The 18973-nt window shown below is 43.8% G+C and overlaps 1 protein-coding gene and 1 long non-coding RNA gene across 3 annotated transcripts in view; both read left to right on the plus strand.

Annotated features, from left to right (window-relative positions):
* RABL6 (RAB, member RAS oncogene family like 6) overlaps positions 1–18973 on the plus strand; it is a 58410-nt gene that overhangs the window by 17597 nt on the left and 21840 nt on the right. For both annotated transcript variants that reach the window (XM_066980496.1, XM_048054519.2), the window contains 5 exons: positions 4185–4237; positions 5803–5894; positions 6774–6914; positions 8051–8156; positions 15014–15117. In XM_066980496.1, coding sequence (XP_066836597.1) covers positions 4185–4237; positions 5803–5894; positions 6774–6914; positions 8051–8156; positions 15014–15117 — 496 coding nt within the window. The remainder of the gene's footprint in view (positions 1–4184; positions 4238–5802; positions 5895–6773; positions 6915–8050; positions 8157–15013; positions 15118–18973) is intronic.
* LOC136786677 (uncharacterized) lies at positions 15124–18773 on the plus strand. Its single transcript, XR_010826013.1, has 2 exons — positions 15124–17449; positions 17556–18773. It is a non-coding gene; the product is annotated as an uncharacterized lncRNA (long non-coding RNA).

Genomic DNA, 18973 nt, shown 5'->3' on the forward strand with positions numbered 1-18973 from the left:
CAGGAAGTAGCACTGTTGGTCCTGCCTGGCTGATGAATGGTGGTGAATCGGTGGCATTTGTTTAGCATAAAGATGTTAATTTGCAAGTAAGGGGAAAAGGTTTGTTGTGAAAGCTTAGAGTCTGTGAGGGCAGTTAATGCATTGAAGCAAGAGAGAATGGCAGTTGTTACACTGGACTGCTTCTCTTACAGTTTTCTTGACTCTTGGATTTTTTTTTTTAAATGTGCAGACTCATTGGAGTAGTTATCTGCAGCCTGCTGGGTTCTCCATAGGCCTGCTCAGAGAGCTCATTTGTGTAATGATGCAATTTGTTAAACTCTTTAACAAGTAGAGTTTGCCCCCAGCTCTGGATTGTATTGAATTTTATCCAATATGTGTAGTAAATACGGTCTCCTTTGCTGCCCTTGGAAGTAAAAGAACATAGGAAAGATATCTATCAGCAAAAGTCGGTCCTGACTCATCTTTCTGGCTTTGCAGCAAGTTGTGTAACTGCTGCAGGTCGTAAAGCTGTAACAGATCCTGCATGCAAAGAAGTTGCTTGAAATTCTGATGATTCAAGACCAATTCCAATCTTCTATCACGTAACTTCTGCTAGTCTGGTTTCTGCATCTTTTCCCATACTTGAACTGAGGGGATCAAGTCATATTTTTTTTCCTGTGCCAGCAGAATAGCATAAACGCTTTCCCCCCCATATTGGAGACTGATTTCCTCTCCCTTCCCCTTCGCTCTCCTGCCAGGTGTGCTGCAAGAATGGGGAAAGGTCAGAATTAATATTTCTGTTATTTTCTGATGTCATTAGATGATGCTGGAGATACAAACATTTTAGAAATGTGTATTTTGGAATAATGTACAGAAACATCTCTCCCTGACTGTGGACAGCATTAGTTGGCAAGTTTTACTGAATCCTTGCTATCCTGCAACAAATTTGATGGTACACAGAGGTGCAGAGGCTGTCACATTCTGGCCATGGATCCAGTCTTCTGGTATCCAGAGGAACTGTTCTGTAGACTTAGAGGCACTGCTGGAGGCTTACTTGTTTTTAGCGTTGCTGATAGGCCTGCAAAGAAGGAGCAGTCATTGTGCCAGTTAGAGAAGCTGAGCAATCACCACATGAACACCCTTGTTTGCTAATTGAGGCTCCTAGATCACACATCAATGCAACCTTAAACACAGGACTTTGTTCATATAACCACATGGTCATCTTTGTACATCTGTCTTTACAGCCTCAAGTGGATCTTTTCACTACATACATCATGCCCTTATCTGGCTCATCTTGCAGTTTTGGTTCCAAAAATAGGCACTCTGCGTGAATAAGTACATACATGCGCTTTCCAGCTCTGTTACTCCTTTATAGATGACCTCCTTTACAGCAGTGAGGAGAGTCATGTGTGTTACTCACTCCTCTTGGCACGTCTTAGAGCCCTAAGCAGGGAGAGGTGTACAAGTTGTATTCATTCTTAAGCATCAGTCTTAAATATGTTCAAGACAGAAAGACAACTTGGTTGTTAAGGACGAGAGAGATTTGTGAACTATGAAGAGGTCTTGGATGGGTATCTGGTTTCTTGGACTTCTGTTTTAACATGAGAAATCCAGGTCATGGCCAGCACAGTTTGGCAGTAACTAGAGAAGTGGTGATGTTTTGACATTCAGAGAATCTACATGAGTTCCACTGACTTGAAATTAATTAATTCAAGAGGGAAAAGGTATACATGCCCTAGACATCCCACAGCTTCAGTTGCACTGGGAAGAATCAGAACCCATACTTGTATCCTCGAGGGAGATGAACTGCAAGAATGGGGAAAGATTGGAATTAATATTTCTACTACTTTCAGATGGCAAAGTAAGATGATAGTAGGGCTGCAAATATTTTTTAAAATGTCTGCATTTTGCACTGATGTGCAGCAGCATCTCCCAGATGCACCGTCATGGTGTTGGGACTGCGATCTCCTGTATCTTTTAGCACATGCAGAGTTGATGTGCAAGGCCTGCTGAACATTGTCCCACAGAGTTTTCCATTCAGAAAAATGTCCCAAACTGTTGTTTTCTTAGCTGACGCTAGTTGCTTAACAGCTAACAGGTAACACAGCTGACCAGTATTTACCAAATGTGGGTTGCAAAGTTGTGCAGGAGAAGTGTATCAACTTCATAATTAGCGCTGCCAACCAACGTTGCTTCCAGTAGCCTAACGCTGAATTCAGAGGGGGCGTATCCTGACATCTGTGTGCACGATTCTATACTAGTACCTGGGGAGAGTGTTGGATGGGGTGATTTTTTTCTATCCCAAATTTTCTTCATTTGGGTTTAAGTAGGGAAGCACTACAGAATTAAAACTTTGTATTTCGTAACTACTTTTCCTTGACATGCACGGCAGAAGAAAGAAAGAAACTTTCCCTGTTGTCATGTGCAGTATTTGGCAGAACCATGAATTTTACAATTAGTCAGTTGATAGTTCATTTCATTAGTTGAGTTGAATAGTTAATGGAGGCTGGTTTTGCCCCACATTGCAAAATCTTAAAAGAGATGATGGGAGTGTTTTGTGGGTACATCTGAGCTGCCAAACATTGCTGTTGTCAATGACAGGGTGAATTTCTAGAAATTCTAGTCTCTGCCATACCATTATGATTTAGTTAACTCATCGCTGTTTAGACTGGAGCAAAGTTGATTCAGAAGTACAGTTCTTAATTACTGTCTTTAACATCTGGAAGATATTTGATGTCTGGAAAACATAACTCTAGGCTTTGCAGGGTTATTTACTGTGCAGTGCTGTTCATTTGATAAAACTCTGGAAACTGCTGTACGTAACTAATTTAAATAACACCTGGGGGCCAAGGACAGTTTTTTCATGGTGTGTCTACTCTAAATTTCTTCAGCACTAGGTGAGAGAACACGCGCTTGCTCTTGCATATTGAGATTCACAGCAACAGGTAGTGACAACTGTCTACACCAGAAAATCATGTTAGCCAGTGGCCCCTCTGCTGATGCTAGTTACTGGTACGCGGTGTCATCTTTTTTGCCCACTGTGGCCCTGGCCTTTAAGATTTGTAAATGTGATTACAGTGTAACTGATGTTACTGCTAAATGTCAGGAAGCCTAAGATTTAAAACACTGACTCATTTTCTGGTGATGCTGAGTCAAATGCCAGTGGTACTTCGAAAGTCAGCCTGTAAATGTTTTCAGTGCTTATTGAAGTTGTCAGAAAAGGAAGAAGTCTTAGGGGGTCTGGCCTTTAAGTATAAGGGCCGCAATTTAGTATCTGCCTTATTGGAAGCAGGTGAGTTGGAGAGAAATGTATAGATCCCTCAAGATGGGATTATGGCCATGAGATGGCGGAAGTCTTTATAGTAGTTTTCTAGCATCTTCTCCAGGTGTGTAGTCTGCCTCTTTTACTTTCCGATGAGGTTAGTCAGAGTTTTGTCTGTCCTGTAGCGTATTCTTGTGTGCATGTCTCTAGAGCGCGTGGCTTTGAGTGCATGCCTCTTGAGGATTTCCTTTCTTCTCTTCTGTGGTGATGTCCAGATCTGGCCCATCCAGCTGTAGCATTTTGTGCATATATAGGCTGTTTTTCTTCTGCTTCTTCAGCCTCCTCACCAGTTACCCGATTTTGCTTGGATTTTCCCTTGTCTAAGTTCTGTCTGTGTTTTGACTGTTAAAATCTCAGTTGCCAGCCGCTCTTTTTTGGGTCACAAGGCAGCCCCAAGCACCTAATGGGATATGAGATCACATTTATTTCCAGTATTGCTTGCTTCAGGTTAGTGTAATAGTGCAGCAACATCATAGCGTCTCAGAAAGCTGAGTATGTGGTTGTGGAGTTCAGTTGTAGCAGCCCTGTGATCTTTTGCTTCTTCAACGTTAAAGCAAGAGCAGCTCGCTTCGTGGTCAGGGAGTATGCAGAAACATGTAATAATTGTAACTTTATGCCATGAAGAGTGTGGTTTAAGCTGCTGCATACTTTTTTTCCTGTTCATCTTTGAATTAGACCAGCTGGTATTCTTTAGCAAGGCATGCCTGTCCCACCCCTCCTCATTCTCCAGGCATGTGGTAGAATTTGAATCTGCTTTAAGGTCATGTTCTAAATGCTGTGGTTTCATAGGGATTCACAGAGCTGTCCTGGAGTTCTCTGCCCAGTGTAATGCATTTTTTTGTTTGTTTTTGTTCTGTTTGTTTGTTTTACAATTCTTTTTAAGGAAAATGCAAAAAACGAGGAGATGGTTTGAAGCTGGAAAATGACCCCCAGGAGGTGAGTCGCCTTGAATGCTGACATCTGCCTCTTAGCAGGAGGCACCTTGTTCACCTTTGCTTGGTCTATGGAGAATAAGTTCTGTATTTGTTTCCGCTTTAATGCTGGCTTAGAGGGTGAGTAAGGGACAGTGTGATCCCTGATGCTCTTTCGCTCTTTTGCCTGTGCTTTTTATCCCTGTTGTGCCCTTCTCACAATTTTCCTGCTGTTTTCAGTTCTGTCTTTTGGGAATGACCCCACCGCAGCTGTTTATTTCGTAGCTTTGTACCTGTTCTCACGCAGTCAGTGTCAGGAAGTCCTTTTGTAATTGACTTCTTGTGAAACATTGAATAAATCACTTAACGGCCAGGGTCTCTGGCTGCCCCTTAAAACTGGTCCAACAATTACCTTTTAGCACTCTTTGAAATGTAGAGGAGGCAGGGGCAATAGAAGTGCCGCCTGGTGTGCAAAAGTAAACAGAGTTGCTTCCTTGAGGCTCTTGCACAAATGTGTATCCTTTGGATCTACTGCAGTAGAACAGAGTGCCGTACGGGAAACCATAATCCTGTGTCTCCCAAACCACGTCGGGGCTACTGGTGCACTTCTGTGGTATCTCTTTAAAAAGCTATGTGACGTTATCCTTGAGAAAAGTCAATTTAAAGGCAAAGATCGAATGAGCACTGCTGCGGCTCTTAAAGAGCTTTATTACTCCTGTTTGTGTGTCGTTGCCCTTTGGGACCCAGCACATGGGCAGGTTTTGGTACTCCCTCAATAACCACTTGAAAACTGCTTGAAATTGATGCAAAATCTGGTGTTAGTGGTACACGCTCAGTTATGGGGATGAGTCAGGGCAGTGAAGAGTTACCTCTTTCACCAGGGTGCCAATCTTGCTCAATCTGTGTGATCAAATTGGAAAGATTTTCTTCAAAAGTGTTCTCTTATGGCAAAAGGCCTCTATGAGAACAGATGGCACAGCTGCTTCTTTGCAAATGTGTGTGCATTTTTCACTCCTGGAAATAGGAGTGAGAATTGTTCTATTGGTACCAAATTGCAGCGGGAGCCTTGCAGGTTCAGTTCTGACTAGCGCACCGTGTCTTGCAGAGCGCAGTCTAAATTTGGTGAAAACCAAATTGGCTACTAATAGATTGTTTTAGCTCTGCATGGAAGGAAGTCAGTAGAAACTACATCTTGGTTTTACCAGTGTTTGTGTTGACGAAGAGACGTAATATAGGAGCCAAGTCCTCTGTACTCTGTCCTGTAGCTTATATGGACTTACCTTGCCAGTGCACAATTTGGGGGCACAACGGCAAGAGGAGGAAGTGAGTTTTATATAGCATTTGCTGTCAGTCTTTTTTATTTTTTTTCCTGAGACTGCTGGGTGCTTCGTGCCCTGATCCTGTGGGCAGTGGAAGCTGTGACCCACCAAGTACATTTTTTAATGATGACGACATGAAATCCATGGATATTTTTTTATAGTGGCTGTTACGTTAGACATTTTGCCTGTTCAGCACTGTGTCAGTTGTGTTCTCTATGATCCTGAAGTTGAGTCAAGTTATTTACTGCTTCTTTTGCCTTTATTTTCCCAGGCAGAGTCAGAAATGGCTCTGGATGCAGAGTTTCTGGATGTTTATAAAAACTGCAATGGTGTAGTGATGATGTTTGACATTACCAAACAGTGGTAAGACACCTTCAGCAGCATGTGCTATGCGATTCTCACTTTTTTAATGGAAGCGAATGACTTCTAGACCTCTTGGTTCCCAGATGGTCTCTAGAGCTGATATGCAGCCTAATGAGTCGAAGCAAGCTTGTAATAAGCAAGCTTAAAATAATAGCTTTATCTTCTGGCATGTCTTTTAATATACTCCTCTCCTGGGTTTGTTTCAAACAAACAGTCTCCCTGTGGGCTTCTGGACTGCGGTTTCTGATATGCTGGTGTCTGAGGCTTGATAATTAGCACTATCACAGGTTCAAAGTATGCTGGACATGTTATAAACATCCTGCTCTACAGAGCACAAGGGAATATGGAAAGCTAGCAAGAAATTCCCAGGAAGACAGGTATTAGTAACGATTATTTAGATGCTCTGGGCTGCATTAATGTATAGAAATAATGAGCTGTCCATTTTGCTCACCTGAGGAGAAGGGGGAGAGTCACGTGGAAGCCAGAGTTGAAAGGGGAGGTAGTAAGAGTTTTTGCTTTACACGTAAGCTTGCGTTTTAAAGGTTTGGTATGGTTCAGTGAGACCATTGGCAGCGTAAGTTAAGGAATCCTTTTCATCTGCCGACCTCACACAATTTTGTAGGACTAAGAGAAATATTACTTGAAGAGATTTGTCGTCTCTGGTGGAAGTGGATTATTGAACTTGTCAAGTCATTTTTGAGTAAAGAATGATACAAACATATTTACAGTTAATATATTAGAGGGAGGGTGAAGCCACAGTATTGGAAGGATTTGGGGAAAAAAAAAACTTTGTATTTTTTTCTGTGGTTTGTGCATGAAACTGCTCACAGAATGGTGTCTCACCCTCATTTGCCTGTGTCTGTCTTTCGTTTGGTGAAGGACATTTAACTATATTCTGAGGGAGCTTCCTAAAGTGCCAACCCACGTTCCAGTTTGCGTGCTCGGGAACTACAGAGACATGGGGGAGCACCGCGTCATTCTACCTGGTGATGTGCGGGACTTCATTGACAATCTGAACAGGTAACTGGGGATGGCACCGTGGTCACCAGCCAAGGGGAGCAGGCGTCAGCTGCTCTCTGTCATCACCCATAGATAACGGTTGCTGCTGTGTTCCAGATCTGCGTCATGTTCATCCTCCAAGCCTCTGCTTAGCTTCTAGGCTTTGGTGACTCCGAGAGTCTCACAAGGAAGTTTCAGTTTTCATGATGGACTCTTTCTCCTTTGATCTGGGAGCCCATACTGAGCAGATTGTTAGCTATATTCTTGGGAACAGTGAGTGCATGCCAGCATGTACCTTTCTGAAGTACTTTTCCCAAGAGGTCATTTCCTTTCTGGATACTCCTTATCTTGTGAAAGAATTCTCTGCCTGCAATGCAACTGTTCTCTACTCCACATAACTCTGCTACAAGAAAGCCAGCTAGTGTAGCTGTGTTTCTCACTCTTCTTCTCATAGCATCTCCGCACAACGTTTTCTGGGCGCAGCTAGATCGTACTTCGCCCTTTCCAGACAGGCAGGGTTTTCCCATATAACAGAGAACCTCAGAGGCCCGTATATAAAATTTTTCTTGTTGGTCAGGTGTCAATAGATTGTACCTTCAACGCAGTTTTGTGTTCTTAAGGCAATTTTTAATTTTCTTGGTCTCTTGCTTGTCTGTGACTGTGTCAGGCGTACAGAAATGTGCCAGTTTTAAGGCTGGATTCTGTAAAGTAATCATTTCTTTTCAAATTCATCTCTATATATGACTTAGCCGAGTTTAATGCCCAGTTCTGATGCTTGAGTAGGTGACTTAATGTAGGTCTATTTGTGGTTTTAAAATAAAACCTTCAGTGAGAAATTGATAGCTTGTACATCTACAAACCCCCAGCTTAGTGAACCAATAGCTCAATGTCCTGATGCAGTATCTCCTAGTCTAGAGGCACTGTGACAATGCAACATAACAACCGCTGCATCCAGCTTTTTTGCCGCCTTCAGGAGGAACAAAGTCTAAATTTTCCTGTAAACAAAATAACAAGTCACTAGCAGAATGACGTGCCAGCCTCCATTTGAGGACTGAGGGGCTGGTTCACAGAATGGAATTTAGCGAGTACCTCATCTGTGTGTATGCATGTGTTTTGTACAATTTTTTATTTCCTCTTTGCATGTCTGGTTGAGACAGGCCTCCTGGCTCCTCGTATTTTCGCTACGCTGAGTCTTCCATGAAGAACAGCTTTGGACTCAAGTACCTGCACAAGTTCTTCAACATTCCCTTCTTGCAGCTGCAGGTAAGAGCGATGGTATTTCCCTGATGTTCAGGGTGGGTGGGACAGAGTTGATTTTTCTCTAAGGTGGGAATATGATTTTATATGCGGGATATTTTGTTGTTAAAGGATCCTGAATAGACTTTTGTTTTCATAACAGTGTAGTTAACAGAATTTTATTAGTATATTGGTGCCTGTGACTTAAACGTGTCTCTGTTCGCAAAAGTGCTTGTATTTGCTCTTTCATTCAAAAACTCTTACCTGTGTAGAAGGGCTCCAAGGTGATGAATATCAGTGCAAAGAAAACTGCATCCAGTGTTGTAACTACCAAATCAAAAACGTTACATACACATAGTTGTTACACTTTTTATTTAAATTCTGTGTTGTCAGTCAATTAAAACTTGAACAAGAAAGGTCTTGTCTCTGAACTATTCAGTTCATACCACCTGTTTGCTGAAAATCTTTGTCCTGAGATGAACAGTAACTGATCTGCTTGGATCCAATGCAAGCAGGTAGAAGGCTCAGATCTCTGTCATAATTGAGCCTTCTTTTCCTTCAAAGAGGAAAGGTAAAGGCTGAGTGGGAAGGGTGAAATTCTTATCCGTGGTCCTTTAGAAGAGGACCTTTTGATATCATACAGGGGTCCTTTGGGGTCAGCGACTTACTGCTTTTGGAGGGTGCATGTGAAGCTGTATCACAGTTCTCTTCTGCTTGGAGAAATTCAGACAATTGATCTTGACGATCTTTCACCAGCAAGTGAGATGTCTGTGTATATTTTTACACTAATAATCCAAGCTGAACTGCTAGTTCAGAATAAGCTTATATATGTTAGTGGATGTTACCGCATCCCAAGTCTGCAGAGCAGATGCATTAGAAAGAACCAGGATAAGAAAACTAAATATACAGAAACCCAGTAAAATAACTAAAACACAACTTTTCCTCAAAAAATGTATTAAAAATCTGAGATTTAGAGCCAATTTGCTGCTCAGTGGAGAAGACTAAAATCTTCCAGCATGGTGTGTTGGTTACATGTTTGTTTTTATAACCTTGGTTTCTATGGTAAAGCGATGTCTTGTGGAAATCATGCAGAATAATTAGTTCCCAGGTTACTTTTGTCACTTTTGTAAATCTCCCCTCTTCTTCTCAAATAGGTGTTGTTAAGAGACAAAGACATTAGCATGGGCTTCCTGCTAGATTTGTGTCTGAAAGTTGCTCATATGATACTGTTAATGGCCACTATATGCAATGTTTTTCCTAAATACGGTTGTAAGTAGGAAATATCAAAGTGTTTGTAGCACTACGTTTACGTGGAAGCAGCTTTAGGATGAGAGTCTTAGGGGACCTTTCATTAAAATGTGCTATGTATAAGCAAACATGATCTATTAATCTGAAAGTAATTAGGACACTTATATAAGGTAATTAGCCTCAAAGCCAGAGAACTTCTTGTACAGATCTTGTCCTCAGGGAAATAGAAGAAATAAATCTGATATGGCCTTTAGCTATTTGGAGATGTCAGTGACAGTTGTTAGGAGAGGTGAGGGAAGCGGGGTGACCGGCCCCCATTTATTTCCTGTTCAGTGGGCATGGGATGGCACTGGGGGTAGTGCAGAATGCAAGGTACAGGTGCTGATGTGGGTTGATCTCAGTTATTAGACTCCCCAATCCTGTGGTGGTGGTGTTTTTGTTCTTTTGTTGTTGTTTGTTTTGTTAAATGTAATTAAGCAATTCAACACTTCAGAAACAAACATGATGAAAAGGCTTCTCCATGAACAGCTTAGTTTCTAAAATGCGAAAGGGAAAGATTCACATGGGTGCACGTAAACAATGCTTGTAAATGTTTGCACTGTTCTTTGCATCTTGACATAGGAGGTGGTAGTTGAGAAAGCTGGCTGTGCCTGTTGGAACGTTTTCTCTGTGCAGCCAGAGTGGTGCTTCCTGGCTTTTCCTTTAAAACAGCAGTGCAAAAACATGTTCCTGCAGTTATGTGCTTGTATGTGGATTGCAGGCAGGTGCGTTTCCATGCGTTCTGATAAAAGTCACAGTGTAGGAGCCATTATGAAGATGGTCTGTTTCCTTTCCCCCCGGTGTGAGGGAGATCCTTGGCCTGGCCATTCTGTGAGGAGGCAGGTGACACTGCAGATTCAGAGGCCTTTGGTTGCTGCCGCCCAAGCTTTGGGGCTTTACTTGATGTCAACCTTCAGCCAAGACATGCCACGCTTTTTCCTGTGCCGTTTGTGTTTCTGATGCAGGTTTATTAGAAGAGCTTTGTGCTGTTCCACAACAGCTGCTGCTTTGCTGGCTCTGGGCATTTGCTGCTCCTGGTTGGCATCTGGGACTCTTGCCTTGGAGTGCGCTGGGAGCCAGGGCTGGCTCCCCCCGGCCTTATTACCAAGCAGTACAACACGGTGTTTAAATTTGCAGGAAAGTCACAACTAGACTTAATTCCTAAAGGTACTGTTTGTACCTTCAGAGAGACTTGACAGAGGCTCTAGAAAGGAGTAATTTCCCTGGTACTTTGGAGCGAAGTAGGTAAAAGGAGAGGAATTCTCCCCAAAATTAAATGCACATACCATTTAATTGGTCTCAGTTAACTTCTGAGGTTTCTCTGTTCCTCAGCCTGCTCTCCCACAGCTCTCTGGGGGAAGAGGAGCTGTTCGGCCATGTGTGGGATTCCACTGTGTCCTTTAGTGGTGTTGGCATCTAGTGCATTGGTTTTAAGTTGCACATTTCTGTGTTCAGCTTACCTTTATGCATCTTTCATAAAGAAAGTGGTGGGTGAAATTCAACCCCCCAGTATACAGCAAGTTCCGTCTGGCAGCCTGGGCTCTTTGATTATTTATCGGGTCTCAAATCGGAGAATGCAGTGTAGCCATAGAAACTGCTGGTGGCCCACATAATGTGCTAATAGGATCAGGTCAGCCAGGCCTTCAGAGTGATGCACTGGAAGGTGACAGAATACTGCAGACAGCTGAAATTGCCTTTTCCCAGGAAGCACTTGAAAGTGGCATTCAGCCAAAGCATTGGTCTGCAGCACATGATTTATTCCCTCCTTTTGGGTCGTTGCTAAAAATAATCTGCTTCTTTAATATTTTAATACCAGCATGGTAAAATAGAATTTATTTTTATGTATTTAGAAGTCCGTTATTAGTAATTATCTTTTTACAAAGTTAGTTGCAAATTTCTCTTGATTAAATCTAAGTTCTGAATTTACTGTGATCTGTGAAAATTGAAGTAAATAAAACTCAGGTGTATGTCTTACTGCCAAAGTATGAGGAAAGTCAAATCACTTGTTTAATAAAAGCCCTTACCTAAGTGCATAAGATAAGCACCGGAGAGCAGTGTCCCCTCTGTATCTGTTTATTCAGCTAATTTGATCAGCATTTATTTCACTTCTGTTAGGAAAGAGGACAAATAAGCAAAATAGTTTCCTTTTTTTTTTTTTGGCCTGATTTTTGCTTATAGTCTATGAATAATACAAAAGGATGAAATTTGTTACTTCTAAAATCTTGAAGGATGCAGGAACCATACAGCAAGCATTTAAAGTCACTTAGTACAGATTAGTACATCTTCTATTTAGTGTACTGAGTTCAAATGTATAGCATGTTTTACCGAAACTTTCTTGTCTATACCACAATGAATGAATTTCAAGTTAACTAATGACTTCATAGTTGTTTGTTTACGTTTTAATTGAACTCAAATTTCCATCTGCATAGAGTTTATGAATATGATGAATAAAAATTACCTGGTGTGGTAATTTTACCCTGCTGGGCAGCTGAGCTCCACCATGACTGCTCTCACTCCCCCTCCTCAAAGGGAAAGGGGGGTGGAAATACATCGGAAAGGACTCAAGGGTTGAGATAAGAGTAGGGAGATCACTCAAAAGTTATTGTCATGGACAAAACAAACTCAGCATAGAGAGATTAATGTAATTTATTACCTATCCCTAGCAGACTAGAACATTGAGAAACTAAAAACACTTTCCCCCCCATCCACCCTCTTCTATATCCTCCCCTCAGTGGCTCAGGGGAATGGGGGCTGCAGTCAGTCCCTAACACTTTGTCTCTGCTTCTCCTTCACGGTCACTCTCCAACATGGGATCCCTCCCATGGGATGCCGTCCTTCCCAAACTGATCCTGCATGGGCTTCCCACAGGCAGCAGCTCTTCAAGAACTGCTCCAATATGGGGCCATACCACGGGGTCCATCCCCCAGGAGCAAACTGCTCCAGCGCGGGTCCCCCACGGGTGGCAGCTCCCCCCAGACCCCTGCTCCTGCGTGGGCTCCTCTCCACGGGCTGCAGCTCCGGCCTGGGGCCTGCTCCTGCAGGGGCTCTCCACAGGCCGCGGCCTCCTCCAGGCCACATCCACCTGCTCCAGCGGGGGCTCCTCCACGGGCTGCAGCGTGGAGATCTGCTCCGTGTGGGACCCGTGGGCTGCAGGGGGACAGCCTGCTCCACCAGGGGCCTCTCCCCAGGCCGCAGGGGAACTGCTGCTGTGAGCCTGGAGCACCTCCTGCCCTCCTGCTGCACTGACCCTGGGGGCTGCAGGGCTGGTGCTCACTCCTCTCTCCCAGCTGCTGTTGTGCAGTGGTTTTTTTTTGTGTGTGTGTGTTTTGTGTGTTTTTTTCTTAAATTTCTCTCACAAAGGCCTAACTAGCATCACTCGTGGCGTGGCTCTGTCCAGCAGCGGGTCCCTTTTGGAGCCGTCTGGAGCTGGCTCTGATCTGACCTGGGGCAGCTGCTGGGCTCTGCTCGCAGAGGCCGCCCCTGCAGCCCCCTGCTACCAAACCTTGCCATGTAAAGGCAGTACACCTAGCAAAGGCAAAATGGATCACTCCATGCACTTAACACAGTAACAAAGCGTAAAAATGAAGAAACTAAATGTCTGGTAAGCAATGAATTAGCTTAAACGATCATAGAAGCTGTTAAATTTTGAGAAAGGCTGTGCCTTCCAGTGAATTAGTGTGTTTTGTGGTTATCAATCAGTATGAATCACCCAGTCTCACAAATGTAATACAAAATAAAAATGACTTAAACCTTGCTTGCTGGGTTAAGTTATGGTAGAGTTCAGTGAACTGAATAAATCCGTCTACTCCATGGAGTGCTCAGACTGTGCCATGGCTACTCCCCTGGACGGGGCATTGTGGTGTCTTTCATATGAGGCAGATGAGTTACTTGTTCTTTAAATCTGTACACCTTTTTGGTAGCTGCAGAGTTGTCATGTCTATGGAACTATATTGTCAGTAGTATGTGCACATAGAGACTGAATGCCATTGCTTTATCGAAATGTTTGTTTTCCTGTAGGGATTTTATACTGTAAATTATGTACTAGATTTCCTTTTGTGCTTTTTACCCTGATGGGATTAGTTAGTGCAGCGAGCATATGTGTTCTCAAACATGTGACTAAAAACTAACCATGGTTACTAACTCTAAAAAAAAATAGTCATCATAGCAGAGAACAAATGCATGTTGAGGATGAAGCAGTTATAAAAGCAAGAGCCTTTGCAGTTTGGATGAAACCTGCGATTTCTCTTCCATCTCCTTCTGGGCCATTACCTCGTCTGTCTGGGTACAGAGCAGCTAGTCAGCCTGTGGTCCTGGGGGACCTTGTTTGAATCGTGCACTGTTGCGGGTCCACGAGCAGTCGGACACGTCTCAGCACAGGATGTGGCCGCTCCCCATGCCACCTGCATGCGGGCAGCGGAGAGGGAGGGCTGACGCTTGCAAGCCCGGAGCACCGTGGCTTTTGACTCCAGGGCGTGGTGTGTAAGCTGACTCAGTGCCCCTTGCTCGGAGCCTTCCCAGGAGGCCGGCGGTGCCTCCATGCCCGTAGCGAGGACTCCACCTGCGCAGCCTCCGTCAGGCCTGGCCGCTGCCCTGTGGAGCAGTGTGGCTCCCGGCCATCGCTGGGAAGGGCCGCAGGGGCTCTGCTGCCGGAGCTGTGCCGTGGTGCAGGGTGTTGGAAGCGGGTGCCTCTGGTTTTGGCCAGGGGATCCCCCAGCGTGTTTCTGCAGGAAGGGTTTCTGCCTTGGCCTCACGGCTCCTGCCGTAGGAGAGCCAGGTCCCCGCCAGGCAGGCAGTGCGGCAGTGAGTGCTGGTAGCACTGCAGCTTGCCTTGGGCTGCCGCTGCAGGCAAGCCCTTGAGCTGGTAACGCTGGCTTGGTCTCAGCATAATGCATGCGGTTATTGATCCCTTTCCATTGCCATCCGGACTATCAAGAGGGGTGTGCTGGAGCCATTTGCAATTGATTTAGAGTCTTTTAAGATGTAGCTTCCCCTCAGCTGAGGTTTCTGCTTGAAATGTAGAAGGGGAAGGACCGAGTTAAAAAAAACTTACCTGTTTTACATAAGCAAAGCCTACGTGCTTTATTTCACGTTTGAAATGGACTGAGGTGTGTTTGTCCCCCATCTGTAGGACAGCAACTGAAGGTAGAGGGGCCATGACTTCTGAAATTTCACTGAGCTGACAGGCTGTGGTTGCTCATCTGCCCCAACATCTAAAAAAAATAAATACTGTGAGGTTTTGCACAGAGTCCTGCTCCCAGAAGGGCTTATTTTTGAACTGGTTGTACAACTGTTTTCCACAGAATTTGATACTGTTCTTCAAATGCAACTAGTGATCCTGTGTCTGATACAGTTTAGCTCTCTGAACAGATTGCTTTCTTACAGTCAGACTTTCTGGATTAACATGCTTTTGCTACCACTTCTGTTTCCCATTATGCTTCTGTAGTTAAACTGAACACCATGAAGTGGTCCAAAGCTCCTGTTTAATTCATTGCTGCGGGTAGAGTGGTGACACCAGATCTCACTGCACACTGTGAGCACGCAGAGATCTGTTACAATGACCCTTCCTGCTCAGACCCAGCTTGTTTTCCTTTCTTCAGCGGGAGACATTGCTACGGCAGCTGGAGACGAATCAGCTGGATATTGATGCAACTTTGGAGGAGCTGTCAGTGCAGCAAGAGACAGAAGATCAAAACTACGAACTGTATGTCATTGAGCCATCTTTTCTAACTGTTTTGTTGCAGTCCAGGTATCATACGAATGTTGGACAGCCCCAGCTATGGCATGTGGTCAGACTGAAGTGTTGTGAGTGACATTTGGGGTTTCTTTGGATCTTGCAAAATGTTACTTTAAGTGGCATCTCCTGAAATAAAGCATGCGCTTTGGGATCCCTGTCAAAGGGTCTGGTTCCTACAAACACGTGACCTGTGGGAGGGCAGTGGAGGTGGAGTTGAGCGGTACAACTGGAGGCAGCACATGGTAAAGAGATTATAGATAAATATGTTGCAGCCTCTAGTGCAGAAAGGGGATATTTTCCACTTCTCTAATGCTCAGCACACAATTTGATTCCTTTTCTTCCGGCTATTGCATTCCTGAGTACTGTGTATCTTGGGATAGGCAGAAATTAATAGCTACAACACTGCTGTTGTTTGTTCCCTTTAAATACCTCTACTCTCCTCAGCACATTTCTGGTTTGAAACAGTGACTAGTTCCTTCCTTGTGTTTATTCACTGCCTCATCTGTTCTCCTGATGCTTGAAATGAGTATTTTCCAGACTTAGCCCTGCAAAGCCAGTATATCTGTAGCACAGTGAGCTGGAATCTCTTCAGATTTGTATGTTGCTGGCAAATGTGTTCCATGAATTCCTATTGCAAGGTCTTCATTGCTGTAACATGCAAGTCAAGTCAACCCCAGAATGAATTGGAAAAAGATTCTTTACAGGCATCTTTAGCTGTAAGTTAGAATCAATGATTATGAAATATTCATGAACAGCCATTTTGACAAGCATTTTTAGACCAAGTTTCAAGTTCCATAACCTTGGTCAGTGTGTTTTCCTTTGTGAGAGCATTGGAATAGCCCGTATACACACAAAGCAGTACTGGTTCCAGAGTATTCACCTCATTTGTTTCCTTAGGGAACAGCTAGTTTCCTCATGCCTTCAGCAATTCTCTTGATATCCCTGCTCAAAGGACTGGGCTGTGTGGGCTGTTCCATCAGGTTGTTTTCCAGTGTCTTCTATACTGCATCAGTAATGGGAAAATACTTAAAAGAATCAGGACTTGGCAGAGCTGTGCCAAGCTTACACGAGAAGATCTTGCTACCTATTCACTTGTCACCCTTATACCAGCTTTAGTATTTGCTGGACCCTCACATGAACCAATTCAAATCACAGATCACAAATGCAGCAGAAAACTGACATCTACCACTACCCACTTCTGGATTAGCTTTTGCCACACGAGTGGCAAAAGCCCTCAGAGCATGAGGGCTTGCTCTGAGAAACATCTGCTCAACACCAGAGCTTAATGGAAGCAACAAGAGATGCAACAAGAGATGGGTCTGGCAGATGTGGGATGACAGGACCTTCTAGTTCCGGCAATAGATGTTGCGTTAGATCATCCCATCCAGTGTAACCGCACCAGCATACAACATTTTATAATATTGGGGTGCTTCCACTGCAAGAGAGTACCCGTTCTGTAGCACCTACTCCTGCAGACACACCGTGATTACTAAAGAGCATCATTTGCAATGTGGCAGCATTTAGAATCCGAAGGCCTAACTGGTCCAGGCAGTACACACTAACAAGTCAAAAGGCACGTTCTTGCTTTTTACAACCTCAAAAGAGCTTTCAGTGCAGTCTGTAGTGGCAAGCTTCATCTCTGTAGAAGCTCTTGGGCCATCTGCAGATAATCCAAAGCCAGATAACCATTTGGCCCATATGTCAGTTCCCTGTTGTTTTTCCAAACCAGCTCGTGAGCACAGGAAGAACAGGAGTTGGGGTATGTGCACCTGAAGTACTTCAAAGATGCCCACAGCCCTGACAGGCAGAGTAGCTGCCCCTCTCCTGCGCTGCAGAACAGAGTGCTGTAGCAAGGGACTGCTGCTCAGCTGCTGGGGAGGGCTTGCCCTGCAAATGACTAATTGCACTATTACGTTGAATAACTGGCTTAACATGGTGAAAGAAATACCTTAGCCATGATAACTTTGAGGAGTTGCTCAGAAATTAAAAGCAAGACTTTTTCATAGAATTCTGGTTTAGCAAATAAGCTGATTTCTTTATGCAGCTCACCAAGTTCACTTCAGCTACTGCAAGCTTGTCTGCATACTGAGACCAATGTTCTTTGCTTTCAGAAAGTAATGCTTCTTTACAGAAAGGTCCTCAAAATATCTGTGGATTCTTCCTGGATTGAGCCAATGATTCTCCCCCCAAAAAAGCACAAGGCCATGTCATGCCCATCTACTTTGACCACAGTGACTAAAATAGAGTGCTATTTGAGGATTTTTGAGGTTTTTCTCTGCACCTCAGCTAGATATGAAAGGTCAGTTTCAGAGGCACCTCTGGAGCAGATGAGCTGCAAGGGGTTACTTCTATCACACAGTTGAAAGGATACTCTCCCTACAAATATATATTTTATATCCCTGCAGGAGCTCTTCAGTTCCTGACCTTGAGTCCTTCAGCCCAGGTCCTGATTTAAAGAAATAAGCACACTCATATGGAAAGGAACACAGATTTGGGTAAAGGTCTGATTCTTGGTAAGCTGCTTAGGCTGGTGAGTGGACTATCTGTAGACACATCAGTGGTGGCTAGTGGGAAGTAGGGTTTGCTGTTGAGGCAGGTCTTCAGTGCTCTTGAATAGGGCTTGGGAAGGTCTCGCATCCCTGCTTGACAGATGCCCATCCTCTTACTATGTTTATCATGCTACTGTGGTTGTCAAAATGAGCACCTGATGTGTTTTACTTTGACACCCTCTTGTTACAGCACATGTATTCATGCAGTTTGACTTGTTGACCATTAGCAGATGTGACACCCTTGTGTTGGCTACTTGGATTTATATGGTACTTGGAGTGCTGATGTCAGTCACCACAAGTTGCTTAGCAAGGGGAAGGTGTCCACAAGCACTGGGGGCTGCAGGCCTTGGGTGCGGTGGGGCTGCTGCACCACCTCCTCTGAGGTAGTTCCTGTTCTCCTTACGTTTGCCAACTTGTGCTGACATAAAATCAGGCAGTGGAGCCTACAAGGTGGCAGTGCTCGTCTCAGTTATTTCATTCACCCCTGTGCATGTCTGGTAGCTGCTCTGTCACAATGACTGATGCTAAATTTGGATCAGCGAGAACAGAAGGAGCACAAGAACTCTTCATCCTGCTCTGTCTGGGTACCTGAGGACAAAACGTCATTGCTCTAAAATGTGCATCCCAAAGAGAACACGAGGTGGCACACAACACTGCCTCATCCAGCTTATGTAAGCGATCCCTTGGCAGCTGCTGGCCGAGCTTTGCCTGTGTAATGCATGTTTAGAGGCTTCCAGCTCTTTCCCTCTGCTTAGTCTCTGCCTGCCACACCTTTTGCTCTGGTACTTTCCCTGTGGTGTCTCAAAATTTACATTCTCAATACAGCTAAAAATACGTTTCAGCCCTTTTTCAGTTTCTGAATTCTTACTAAACAAACAGCAATCACTTTTCTGACGTCTGAATTTGTAATATGCTCAGTTTTTCCATGTTGTGTCCATCTTATCTCCTCTCACAAGGGAAACTTTTTATACATTGTGTTTGTTCAGTTACAGCATGTCTGTTCCCTCACTGAATGGAGATGCACATGGAGAAGTATTTTTAGGAAATTATGGAAGCTGTTCCTGCATTTTTTTTTAAGAACTAGTTGAAATGCTTGCAAAAATGAAGAAGAAACAAATCTAATCTGTGGTTTTGATGAACTTTTATGTTTTGCTGGAATTTTTTCTAATATTTTCTTTTTAATATTAAAAGACAGAATTTAATTTCAAGGGTTAAGGATTCAATTATCTTTGAATTACCTTTTTTTTTTTCCCTGAAGATTAATATAAATTATT

The sequence above is a fragment of the Anser cygnoides genome, chromosome 20 (assembly GCF_040182565.1).
Source record: "Anser cygnoides isolate HZ-2024a breed goose chromosome 20, Taihu_goose_T2T_genome, whole genome shotgun sequence".
NCBI lineage: Eukaryota > Metazoa > Chordata > Aves > Anseriformes > Anatidae > Anser > Anser cygnoides.